This window comes from Macrotis lagotis, chromosome X, assembly GCF_037893015.1.
Source record: "Macrotis lagotis isolate mMagLag1 chromosome X, bilby.v1.9.chrom.fasta, whole genome shotgun sequence".
Classification (NCBI taxonomy): domain Eukaryota; kingdom Metazoa; phylum Chordata; class Mammalia; order Peramelemorphia; family Peramelidae; genus Macrotis; species Macrotis lagotis.
In genome coordinates this window covers 16,499,168-16,513,331 of record NC_133666.1, presented here as the reverse complement: position 1 = coordinate 16,513,331, position 14,164 = coordinate 16,499,168, and the positions used below count along the sequence as shown (strand labels likewise).

General features: G+C 36.4%; 1 protein-coding gene across 1 annotated transcript in view; it reads left to right on the top strand.

Moving 5' to 3' along the window:
* Positions 1-14,164, top strand: part of FAM199X (family with sequence similarity 199, X-linked) — a 50,163-nt gene that overhangs the window by 22,796 nt on the left and 13,203 nt on the right. Inside the window, exons 3-5 of the mRNA XM_074207879.1 lie at positions 8,905-9,054; positions 9,418-9,579; positions 10,434-10,694. Coding sequence (XP_074063980.1) covers positions 8,905-9,054; positions 9,418-9,579; positions 10,434-10,694 — 573 coding nt within the window. The remainder of the gene's footprint in view (positions 1-8,904; positions 9,055-9,417; positions 9,580-10,433; positions 10,695-14,164) is intronic.

Sequence of the window (14,164 nt, the reverse complement as noted above, 5' to 3'; positions counted from 1 at the left end):
TGGTAATCTTTCTAACTCCAGAACCTGTGCTCTCTCCACTGCATCAGGTTCCTTCTAATAGAACCTCCCACAAATGTGCCACATTTGGTTTGCCTCATCCCTATCATTGGAAATTTCTGTTGCATTCAGGTTTTTAGCAATTACATATAGTGCTGCTATGAATGTTTTGGACAGAAACTACTTTGTTGGTTTTTAAAAAAACCCTAACGTTTTCAAGTTATATTCTCTCTTTTTCAATTGATATTTTATTTTTCCAGTTATGTATTTTGAAAGTTTTTCAACATTCATCCACATGCATATGCATGCTTTTGCTTTTTTTTTTAGGTTTTTGCAAGGCAAATGGGGTTAAGTGGCTTGCCCAAGGCTGCACAGCTAGGTAATTATTAAGGGTCTGAGGTCAGATTTGAACTCAGGTACTCTTGACTTCAGGGCCAGTGCTCTATTCACTGCGCCACCTAGCCACCCCCATATGCATGTTTTTAAATTACATAATTTCCTTCCACCCTCCCTTCCCACCTCCCTCTCCCCTCAGTGTCTAACAGGTGAATATTGTACATACACATTTGTGTTTAACGTGTTTTCAGATTAGTTATTTTTGGTATGAGCAATTAGGATTAACAAAAAAGAAAGAAAACCATGAGATAGGAAAGAAATACATAGGAGAAATTTTTTAAAAAGCAAATGTAGTGTTCATCAGATTCTGAAGGATTTTTTGTCTTGTTTTGTTTTTCTTCCTCTGGTTGGAGATAGCATTGTCCATAGCTGGTCTCCTAGGGTTGTCCTAGCTCTCTGAACTGCTGAGAAAAGCTGCTGCATCCATCAAGGTTGATCAACTCTCAGTGTTGTTGTTAATGTGTACAATGTTTTCTTGGTTCTGCTCCTCAAGGTATATTCTTAATAAACTGAATGATTAGATCAAAGAGTATAATTATATTTTTACGACTGATGCTCAATGCTACCAGATTGCTCCAAAAATATGCTGCAGGTTTGAGATTCTACCATCACTTAACCTATTTTTCCTTGATCGTCTTCTTTCTTTCATTCCTTTCTTTCTTTTTTCTCCCTTTCTTTCTCCCTGCTTCGTTTTCTTTCTTTCACTCCCTTCTTACCTTCCTTTTCTTCCTGCCCTCTCTTCCCCTCTCCCTTCTTTTTTTTTTTTTTTTTTTTTTTTAGATTTTTGCAAAGCAGCAGGGTTGAGTGGCTTGCCCAAGGCCACATGGTTAGGTAATTATTAAGCGTCTGAAGTCGGATTTGAAATCAGGTACTCCTGACTCCAGGGCCGGTGTTCTATCCACTACGCCCACCTGGCTGCCCCTTCCCTCTCCCCTCTGTCTCCTCTTTCCTTTCTTCCAGTTTGAGGAATTCAAGGTGGTACCTCAAAGTCACTTTCATTTGCATCTCTTTGATTATTAATTAGTGAAGTTGAGTACTTTCCAAATAATTCTAAACAACTCCGTCTTTCTCTTTGGAAATTGTTTCTATTCTTGAACCATTTTACTGTTGTGTATTGGGTGTTACCAATGTGATTTTTGGTCATATTTATGATATTCTATATTTGTGTAACTTATATTTCACACATTTCTATATTAGATGTCTAAGATAGCGATATAAAACTTTTATATCTTATATATACCTTAAATAGAAATGTCTCATATACATCTATCTCTATATATCTTGTATATTTTTAGATATCTTATCTTTATCTGACATATGCATGCATGTATGTATGTATGACCATAAATACTTTCCCCCATCTGTTGAGAAGAGAGTTACAGGGGGAAGTTTCGAGCATGGAAAACAATATTAACACAATTTTATTATAAGAAGTATAAAAATTATTGGTCCATATTGCATCACATTTATATTTTAATATAGTTGAGTTTATATTTTAATGTAATCAAGACATCAGTTTTATTGCTAATATTGTGTTTTTATGTATTGAATTTTGAAAAATTCATCACTTTTCTACAATTCAGATAAATATTTCATTCTGTATTCTGATAGTAATTTTTTTATTTTTAAGTCTGTCACTGTTCAGGGATTTACTAGTACCTACTTTTCAAGATGTGAATTTAAATACCTTTCCCACCAAATTGCCAAGCAATTTCCCCAAGTGAAATAATTAATCTTTTGCTTAGTTTTTTCTTTTCTACAAGCTCACTGAATACTAATGTTTCATAGACATTTGGTTGGCTATCTGGTGTATACAGGTCAGGGGTTCTTCACCTTGTTTGTGTTACAAATCCCTTTGGTAGTCAGACTGATAAAGTCTATGAATCCTTTCACAGAATCGTATTTTTAAATAATTGAAGAAAATGCAACTTTCACTTAGGAGTTAGTAAAAATAAAAATGGCATCTTGTTCTCATCCAAGATTACAGACCCACCAAAATCTGTCCATGAAAGTTTCAATTTAAGAGCCCTCTGATATCTTCTCTTTTTCAAATTCTTGCCCAAACCAGAGAGTTTTGATGGTAACAACTTGATAGTGTCTTCTCATAAACATTTGAACAGAAAAAGAAATTAATATTAAACTTGCATGTCAACTTTTATTACATAGTTCTTTAAGGAGTATATTTAACAAAATTTCTCTGATTATCTCTGTTCCCTTCTGAACTTCCTTCTGTTGTCTTTTATGTATTTTAAAAATATTTAGTTGACAATCTTTTCCTTTTGTATCACTATCATTGATCCACCAATTCTTCCTCTTCATTCCCTCTCTCACCTCTCCTTTAGGACAAATATCTACTTGTTTTTTTCTCTGTGAAAATCATGATGATTTTTATCTCCTATAAAGAAGCCCCTTCAAAATTTGTTTGGTATTGTATTAAGTAGAATCCATTAATAGGAAACATATTGTCATGTTTGCTATATTAATCTGACCCATTTATAAATAGATTCCTTTCTATTCCTGCTTCCACTCAGCCTCGACCTTTTTAATTTGCTACTGAACCTATTGCAATAGTTTTCTCACTGTTCTCTCAACCCTCTTGAGCATTCCTTTCAAAGTAATCTTCCTCAAAGTTGATTTTCATCGTATAACCAATGGGAAGCAGTGTGGCACCATGGGAAAAGCACTAGATTTGGAATCAAGACCTGGACTTAGATCCTGTCTCTACCACTTACTCTTCACATGAACTTGGGCAAGTCATTTCCCCTATCTGGGCTTCATATTCTTCTTTAAAAATGATTGGCTTGACCTTAGTGATGTGTTTGCCATTCAGGGATAGATTTTAAACTTTTCTGTGTTGTGGGTAATTTTGGCATTCTGGTGAAGCTTATAGACCCTTTCTCAGAATGTTTTTAAATGTATAAAATAAAAACTCAAGAATTATGAAGGACGTTAATTATATTGAAAAACAGTTGTCAGGGGCAGCTAGGTGGTGCAGTGTATAGACCACTGGCCCTGGTATCAGGAGGACCTGAACACAAATGTGGTCTCAGACACTTAACCATCACCTAACTGCATAACTTTGGGCAATTCACTTAACCCTGTTGCCTTGCAAACCCCCCCCCCCCCAAAAAAAAGGACAGAATATTTTTTAAAAAATAAGTTCATGGCAAAATATACTATGTTTATTTTTTAAAACGTCTTTCATTGTTTTTCTTTTTCTCGTGGTTTTCATCCCCCATAGTTCTAATTCTTCTTTCACAGCATGACTAATTTGGAAATAATGTTAAACACGATTGTTCATGTACAACCTATATCAGATTGCTCACTGCCATGGGGAGGAGAGAAGGAAAGGAGTGTGGTAGAAAAATGTGGAACTTAACAACTTGCAAAAGGATGAATGCTGAAAACTATCTTTGAATGTAATTGGAAAAAAAATTTGAAAAATGAATGAAAAAACATAAGCTAATGAACCCTTGGATAAGAAACCACCTCTGTCCATCTGTAATTTTGTTACCCTTTTTGATGTGTCTGACATTTCTGACCAGGACCCATCATATATTTTAAACCATACTCCATAAATCCAAGGTCCATTATTAAATACCATCTTTTTAACCAGATACTTTCCAAATTTGCCTTACTCCACTGACATTCTTGCTTCGTATTAGAAGCTATGATAAAAATGCCACCTCTGCTCCTAATATCTTGAGTTTCTTGCCCAGGTCATTATAATCTTTAGGAATGCTTTCTGGATTCCTTCTGGTAGTTTAAGTTGTTCCCATACTAAATTACCATAAGTATATAGTTGTCATCTAGTTTGAGAAGTCTCCATAGGTTTTCTGTATTCTCTCAGATTTTTTTTTTTTTAGTTTTTGCAAGGCAGTGGGGGTTAAGTGGCTTACCCAAGGTCACACAGCTAGGTAATTATTAAGTGTCTGAGTCTAGATTTGAACTCAGGTACTCCTGACTCCAGGGCCAGTGCTCTATCCACTGCACCACCTAGCTGTCCCTTCTCTCAGATTCTTACTCTAGGAACACAGATCACAATTCTCAGGCCAACAAATAACTTCCTTTGTAACACTTGGTGAGGAGTCACCAAATATTACTGCTCTCTTCTTCCTGTGACCCTTACTGGATGATCTCTTACCTGACAGTGGACCCATGTCATTCTTTGGAAGACAGTTTTAACTGGTATCCAAGACTGTAGTAGTTTTTCATCTCTTCTTCCCCTGTGACATTCTTATGATATCTGACTCTTTTGTTCCATTTTCTTCTTTTTCACGTTAAACCCTCTCTTCCCATATTTTAAAATCACTTCAGAAATAAAATCATTGCAAAACCTGTGCAAACACATCTGTTTCTTGGACCTTTGGCAGTCTGGTGGAGGCAGTGAACCCCTTTTCAGAATCATATTTTTAATTTTTTGATTTAAATATTTTACTTTTTCCTATATATAAACAATTTTTAACACTCATTTTAAAAAAAAAAAACACTTTTAGTTCCAAATCCCCTATCTCTTCTTTGAGAAGGCAAGCGATTTGATATAGGTTATCTAGGTGCAGTCATGCAAAACATTTCCATATTAATCATATTGCCATAGAGTAACAAAATCTCAGTAAAAAATAAAGTTAAAATAAAGTATGTTTCCTTCTGTATTGCAGAATCCATCAGTTCTATCTCTGGAGAGAATAGCATTTTTCATCATCCCTTTTGAATTGTCTTAGATCATTGTATTGCTCAGAATAGCCATTCACAGTTGATCATCTTTATATTTTGTTGCTGTGGACAGTATTCTGGTTCTCACCTCTCTTTGTATCAGTTCACTTAAGTTTTTTCAGGTTTTTCTGAAAGCATTCTTCTAGTCATTTCTCAGCATAGTATTACTCCATCACAAATCTATACCACAATTTGTTCCAATTCTTTGCCACTACAAAAAATATTATAAATATTTTGTACACATATGTCACTTTCTTCTTTTTCTTTTTTTTATCTGTTTCTGTTTGGAATACAGACCTAGTAGTAAAAGGTATATGCATAGTTTGATTACCCTTTGGTTATAGTTCCAAATTGCTCTCCAATATGGTTGGATCAATTCACAGATCTACTGACTGTGCTTTAGTAGAAAACGTAAGGTTAAAAGGAACCCAGTTTTATTGAAATATGGTTCTCACAATTTTTTTTAGCAAATAAATTTATGGACCCTTGATTTAAAAACTTTGATCTGTAAAGTAAGTTTTGGTGTGAGGTTTGGGATGTCCTGCTGTTTTTTTGATCAGGATATTATTTGGAATTCTATTCATTAGTGATATTTGTTCTCTTTGCTTCAGACTCCCTAGTTTAAATACTAGGACTATTTGTTTTATAAGAGGAACTTAATAGTGATATCCTTTTCAACTTTAGAGAATAATTCGTATAATGAGGTATTAATTATTCTTTAAAAGCTTGATAGAATGCACCTATAAATCCATCAGGGACATGTTGTTCCCTCACTCCCCTTTTGTTTTGCTGGTTCAAAATAGACACAGGTGTAGTTTCATTTGGAAAGGACAAGAGTTCACAAAGAGCTCTGTGACCAGACTTTCTGCACTGTTAGTTACAGTCATAGCCAAACTCGATCTGTTTGTCAAGCAGTTCTATTTCCTGAGTTGGTGGGTAGGAGGCCTATATTTGTGATATGATTGATTTAGAAAATCCCCATGTAGAAGCTCCCTCTACTAATGCAGATTTCTAATTTAAATTATGAATTAACTGGGGAACTGAGAAAAATGCCATGATATGTTGGTGGTCAGGATGTCAGAAGCAGGACTTAAACTTAAGTCTTCTTGACCCCTAAGAGTGACCCCCCCCATCCACCTATCTAGCTGATCACTAAGCAAGTCTACAATATGAATTGCATTTTGGCAGCATTTAAATCTCTGTAATCTTCATATTGTTGCCTCATTTTTATCTCATAAAATATTATTATGATTTGCATGTGTGAAATCATTTCTGAAGACATTCTTTTGTTATGTGAATTAGCAAACACAATAGTATATTAAAGAATTAGGCAAAATATCTTAATAAATGTTAGGTGACTGCCATCAATATTTCTCTGGCCTTGTGATATTTTGGTTTCCTGTAATAAACTGTAATATCAGGAATACTGATAAATATAAATTAAAGTTGGTTAATTTTTAAAAATAGACTCGCTTTAAGTTTTGTGTTTAAAGTTTTCTAAAGCTCTAATTGAATCAGATTTAAATTATCTACCAAGTGATCAAACTTTGAAAGACTAGGCTTAGCCAGAGATTAACCTAAATGGTTTTCTTTCTTTCTTCACCCTATACCACTCCTCCACAAAGAGAGCTCCCATTACTTTGATTCATCTTTGTTGAAACCCTTTGGATGATTTTGAGAAATAGAAACCTTGCAAAAGAATTCAGGGTAGCTAGATGACTCAGTGGATATAATGCTAGACCTGGAGTCATTGCATTTTAAGGGTTTTACATTTACCTTCTTCAAGGCTTTCTATATTCTCTTCAATTTTATTTTCAAAGGATAACTTGCATGTTGATATTAGCTAGTCAAACTATATTGACTGACAAAATAACTGCCTAGTATTGAATAACTTCTTCATAGTGTCTAAAATTTTGGCTAAAGATTTATATTCTGAGTTCCTTTATTTGCCACTAGGCTTTTTTAAAATTTTATTTTATTTTTCCAATTACATCCAAAGGCAATTTCAACATTCATCCATTTGCAAATTTATCAGTTCCTCATTTTTCAACCCCCCTCCCCATGGCAGTAAACAATCTGATATAGATTGTACATGCACAAAAATGTTTACCGTATTTCCACATTAGTCCTATTGTGTAAAGGGAATTAGAACCAAGGCAGGGAAATCATGAGTTAAGAAAGAAAAAAACATAAAAGAAGTCTTAAAAAATAAGCAATAATATATTTTGCTCAACATTCACACTCCTTAGTTTTTCCTCTGGATGTGGATTGCGTTTTCCATGAGTCTCTCAGGATTGTCCTTGATCTCTGAACTGCTGAAAATAGCTTCATCCATCACAGTTGATCATGTCACAATGTTGTTGTTAATGTGAGCAATGTTCTCTTGGTTCTGCTCACTTCACTCAGCATCAGCTCATGAAAGTCTTTTTGTGCTTCTCTTATGTCTGGCTTCTCATAATTTCTTACAGAACAATAGTACTCCATCACATACACATATGTATACTTCAGTTTGTTTAGCCATTCCCCAATTGATGGACATCCCCTCAATTTCCAGTTCTTTGCCACTACAAAAAAGAAGTGCTATAAATATTTTTTGTACATGTGAGTTTTTTCCCCTTTTTTAATGCTCTTTTTGAAATACAGACCTTATAGTAGTATTACTGGATCAAAAGCGTTGCACTGTTTTATTGCCCTTTGAATATAGTTCCAAATTGCTCCTCAGGTTGGATCAGTTTTATAACTCCAACAACAGTGCATTAGTATCTCAATTTCCTCATATCCTCTCCAACATTGATCATTTTCCTTTTTTGTCATCTTAGCCAATCTAATAGGTATGAGGTGGTGCCTCAGAGTTGTTTTAATTTGCATTTCCCTAATCAATAAAGATATGGAGCATTTTTTCATAGGATTATAAACATTTTTAATTTCTTCATCTGAAAACTGCTTGTTCACATCCTTTGACCATTTATCAAATGGAAAATGACTTGTAATCTTATAAATTTGATTCAATTCTCTATATATTTTAGAAATGAGTCCTTTATCAGAAACAGTAACTGTGTAAATTTTTCCCCAACTTTCTGCATTCCTTCTAATCTTGGCTGCATTGGTTTTATTTGTGCAAAAACCTTTTAATTTTATGTAGTCAAAATCGTCCATTTTGCAATTTATAGTATTTTCTATCTCTTGTTTGGTCATAAACTCGTCCCCTTTCCATAGACTTGACATAGTATTTCTTATTCTCTTAATTGGCTTATGGTATCACCCTTTATGTCTAAATCCTGTATACATTTCAACCTTATCTTGGTATAGGGTGTGAAATGTGGGTCTATGCCTAGTTTTTGCCATACTGTTCTCCAGTTTTCCCAGCAGTTTTTATCAAAGAGTGAATTTTTATCCCAGAATCTGGAATCTTTGGGTTTATCAAATAGCAGATTACTATAGTCATTTACTACTGTTTCTTTTGTTCCTAATCTATTCCACTGATCCATTTCTCTGTTTCTTAGCCAGTACCAGACAGTTTTGTTGACCTTCATTTTATAATATAATTTTCGATCTGGTATGACTTGGCCATCCTCCTTTGCATATTAGGATTATCTTATAACCTCCAATTAGATTACAAATTCCTTTATGACAGGAATTTGTCCTTTCCTTTTTTTTTTTTGGCTTCCTATCTCTTAGGGAAATACTTGGTACATAGTAGGCACTTAGTTCTTATTGATTGATTGAACTAATTTTGTTTGCTCAGACCCTGGGCTACTACAGAACTGAAATTCTGGCTCTTTTTTCTCCCTTTTGAAGTTACCAGGCAGTGACATTGCAAGTGGGAGTGATGTGTTCTCAGACGTCATCCCCAGCATTCCCAGCTCACCATGCTTGCTTCCCAAGAAGAAAAACAAACACCGCAACCTAGATGAACTCCCCTGGAGTGCCATGACAAATGATGAGCAGGTAGAACTCTCTTCTCCATTTGTAATTAAAAGGTGAAGGTCAATGGAACATCTTTTTAAAGCTGGACATGTACATGCACATGTAGACAATCTGAACTCGAACTTGCCTTTCGAGAGAGCTTTTTGTTCCCCATATAGAGCATTCAGGCTTTCAAAGTGCTTTGCTCACAGCAGCCTTATGAGGTAGGAGAGCCAGCTTTTGACTGGGGGGTGGAATGTGGAGGGGGAAGGAGCTCTACCTGATCTCTTTAAGCAAAACATGGAATTGGAAAGTATTTTTTGAAATATGTGACACAGTATCTACCCATGGCATATCTTCTAAAATTAACAGGTTTTAGTAACAGCACTCTTTTTCATTAAATAGGTTGAATATATTGAGTACTTGAGTCGTAAAGTCAGTACTGAAATGGGTCTTCGGGAACAACTTGATATCATTAAAATTATTGATCCCACTGCACAGATCTCCCCTACAGACAGTGAGTTTATTATTGAACTGAACTGTCTCACAGATGAAAAACTCAAACAGGTACGTAAAGAATCAAAAATTCATGCCTATAAATGTAATCAGAATCACAAATATTAAACAGTCTTCGAAGATCAGATTTCTGAGTAAATAAGCATGGATGATTAAGGTTTACATTTCTACATGGAAAAAAATTCTAAAAATAACAGTTAGTGCACATTATGGTATACTAAATTGTATATGCTTGAAGTCATTTGATCCTCATCCCAAGACTTTGAATAGGCAACTTAGATAGTACTATCTCCATTTTATAGATGAGAAAATTGAAACAGAGATTGACTTGATCACAGTCAAATGCATTTTGGAGTAGAGTATAGCTTGCATTTTAATTTGATACCTTTTTCTTTATATTAATGGTTCTCAGTTTTTTTTTTTTTTGGTCTCATACTTTTTACACACTTAAATATTTTTGAGGATCCCTTCTTCCAAGTAACATTTGTTTATGTGAGATATAGCTATCAATATTTGTCATATCAGAAATTAAAACATCTTGGTACCATTATAAAAGGAATTTTTATCTCAAAGACCCCTTGAAAAGGTATCAGAAGACCCTCAAAGTTTTGAGAACCATCCTTTGAGAATTACTGCTTTATACTAAGAAACATTAGTTTCTGACAATACTTTTATTTTTTAGTGGTCTAGCTATGTGTTAGATTTTTTAGAAACCTCAAACACTGGCATGTTGTTTTACTTTTTACTACTTTTTCTGGTTTTTAAAAACTTGCCTCTTCCTTGGACATGTCTAGCATATTTGACTAATAACATTAGGAAGGAAATCTGATTTGATTTTTTTACTGGATTGATAAAAGACCATTCAGGGCCCAGAGTTGAGCCACATTTCCTGTGTGTACTTCAAGGTGAGAAACTACATCAAGGAGCATGGGCCTCGCCAGCGGGCCACGAGAGAGCCCTGGAAGAGAAGCAGTTACAACTGTGGCAGCACCAGCGGTGTGAGCGGCGCCAGCGCCAGTAGCAGCAGTGCCAGCATGGTCAGCTCTGCCAGCAGTACTGGTTCCAGTGTGGGAAACTCTGCTTCCAACTCAAGTGCCAACATGAGCCGGGCACATAGTGACAGCAACCTATCTACCAGTGCAGCGGAGCGGATTCGAGATTCTAAGGTAAAGTGTCCCATTGGTAAGTGCGGGGGCCTGTTCTGGTTTTGGTAGTTAGTAATAATTACTGTTGTCCCCAGACTTGGAGTTCATTGAGATGCTTTCCAAACTAGGTTCCAGGGATGGAGGCTTGGTTGTTTTTTGTTGCGTGAACTGGATGCAGTGTATACAATTGCATGCCCTCATTTATTCAGTTCATAACACCTGAAGTGTTGCTTTCTATGAATCTACGAATCAGGAAAATGATTTTTAAAATTGCATTTGTCCTTACAGGTTTATTACCTGAACACCTTGCCATATTTGTAGTCTTCTAGAGTGGAGATGTCAAACATGCTGCACAGACCATGGCCCACTTCAGTCTAGAGAGCCACCTGAACCAAATTAAATGTCACTGGGAAAACAGACAACTTGGTTGTCTTAAGTCAGTATGTGGCCTGCAGGAATCCTTATGAACCTTTTAGTAGCCCCTGTTTCTATTTGAGTTTGACATCACTAGACTAAAAGGACAGAATTGTTTATTTAAAATTTTTTTTTTCAGTTAACAAGCATTTATTCCCTGCTTTCCCTCTCCAGTTGAGAAAGAACAAAACCTTTATAACAAATAATTCAGTCAAGCAAAACAAAGGCCTGCACTGATCATGAGCAAAATTATGTATCCCATTTTGCATTTTGAGTCTTATTTTTCAGTCAAGTGGTGGTTGTCATCATAGGTCCTCTGGAATTGTGGTTGATCACATTATATTGTTCAGAGTTCTTAGGTCTTTCAAAATTGTATATTATGACAGTATTCTTATTTTAGTTGTTTTCCTGATTCTGTTCTGCATCAGTTCATTCAAGTTTCCCCACTCTGAGTAGGGGAAGGCTTGGCATGCTGGTGAAATTTACCTCTCTCCTGCTGCTCTCCCTGCCATGTAAAGGTGTTACCAGGTGCTTGGGCACAGGGAATTCCTGGGCTTGGTACCAGAAGTTTCCTGCCTGCTTCTGTCACCTGTAGAGCTGGAAAGGGGACCTTAGAGGTCAGTGAAGTGGAGGAATCTGAAATCTAAGAATGGGAAAGGACCTGCTGAGGGTTCTGATTTCTGGTCCTAGCTAGGAAGTGCCTGAGACTAGATTGGGACCCAGCCCTTCCTAAACTCTGCTCTTCATCACATTGTCTAGTTGAGTGTCCTTGGGTCAGGTACATAAGCTCACTAATCCCCAGAGCACCTACCTCATATCACTGGCCATTGAAGAAACTAATAAATATATGTAAAGTGCCCTATAAATGTCAATGCCTATTATGATGTTCTGCTTTAAAGCCAGAGAGCAGTTTTCAGGTTTGTCTGAATGCAGTGTCCATTATGAGCAAGAGAACTACTGAAAATAGAATTACTGATTCAGATTATTTCTTAAGATTCATTGCTGAGTCAGTGTCACAATGGAGCATGAAATTTGGATGGCACCCTGGCCAGACTGTCCCACACATGACCTCCCCATTCTCCAAGGGCCCTGTCAGCTCTTAGGTCTGTATACTTAAAACTTGTGTGCTAATTGCATGTTCCATGCTAATTTACATAGGAGATACTTCCTCCTATGTGATTTCTACCTGAAAGAATTCTTTTCTTCTTCAAAGGTTAAACATATATGATTTTTCTGACCTTAACAAACAGAAGTCATGTTAATAGAGTTCTTTGATGTCTCTTAGTGGGGCTTTGGGGTCCTTGCCATGGCAACAGAGCCTTGAGCCTGGTTCATGAGCACAAAGGTGTTCCTCCAACTCTGTGGGAACCAGTAGAAAAGAGCACCGTGGTCCTTGGAGGAAGGATCCTAGCTAGCCTTGCATGAGGCAAGAAGTGTTGTGATTCTTCCCCAGCCTGCATGACCCAACTCTGAGGTATTTATTTTCCACCTGCATTTAAAAAGCCTCCCCCCTCCCATTTGCCTTGCCAAGGCAAAAGGAATCCAGAGCTGTAATGGGACCCAGCCTGCCCTCCTAGGGATGACATACACTAGTCAATAAATGAAGCAGAGCGAATTTAAAAGGAAGGTGAATGTGAGTGGTGTAAAGGGGAGGGCTAGTTGTATTGCTAAGAAGAACTTAAAAGAGATCACTTAAAGCTGGAGGTGAAGGGAATCTGCCAGAGGCACCCTGAAATAGGGACTGCCAGATGGGGAGGGAGAAGGGAGGAGATGGGTGATTGGAACTGGGGAAATTCATAGGGACCAGTGGGGAGCCATGGTATGGAGATGGGGAGGGCAAGATAAGAAAGGAAAGTAGACAATAGTTTCAAAGAGTCATGTAGCTTTTCCTGGACTTTATGAGCAGCAACAATCATATATGTTCATTTGGCATTGTTACTAGTGGGCCTTAGTTATAATTATGGAAAAGTTCATTTAAACTAGAATTAACTGTGTTGTATTATGAGATAAAACTACCTACTTTAAACTCTGCTTGATATAAAGAGGGAGGAGTATATCGGTCAGATGCCATTACAGCATAAACCTGGATCACTGCTGGAAAATGGCTTTACAAGTTTTCTTTTTTTCTTCCTGTCGCAACCAGAAAAATAAGTGAATTGTAAATCATATTATTGTACTGATTTCAAGTATTATTTCAGATTTTTGTCTAGCACCCACTGCTTTCACAGGGATCTTAGTTTTCAGGAATTGTTTTTCCAAACAAAATTGCATTCAGTTAACTCTCAAAAACTTAGCCATGACTGAATTTCTTTGGTATTTCACCGGAGTAGTAACTCTCCTCAGCGTCTGGCATTAGGCAGTGTATTCTACTTGCCCCAGTGTCATTTTTCCATTGTGGGGATTTCTGGTTGGAAACATTCCCAGGGCCCATCACAGACCACTGAGGTTTTGGGGAGGAAGGATTCCAAATGTGAATCCAAAAAATGGATCTTGAGTGACATGTTATACATTCAGTAACTTTATAAGCTTGAGAACATCACTGACAGTGTCTTGGTAATTTTATGCCTCCTGAATTGCTTCCAAAAGAAAATCATTTTGGTCCTTTTAAAAAACATTCTCCATGTAGTTACTTCAGCTTCATTCAGTTGTTCTTCACAAGGTCCATCTTTTATTGCTTCCATTATTGGAACTCCCACAAATTATCCTTTCATTGATGTTAACCTCCGGTTCTTGGAAATTTATTGTTCAGATAAGAAAGACCTTTGTTTTGTTTTGTTTTTTTAGGTTTTTGCAAGGCAAATGGGTTAAGTGGCTTGCCCAAGGCCACACAGCTAGATAATTATTGACTGAGGCTGGATTTGAACTCAGGTACTCCTGAATTCAGGGTTGGTGCTCTATCCACTCGCTACCTAGACGCCCCTCAAGAAAGACTTTTGTTTTTATCCATTTTGTACTGGACCAAGTTTTAATTTGTAATGGTGGTAACTTTTTCAGGAGTAGCTACCAGCTAGCTTTTCTTTATCCATCATTCTTTTTGGGAACCAGCTCTTTTCTTTGAAGCCAGTATTTTTTAATGT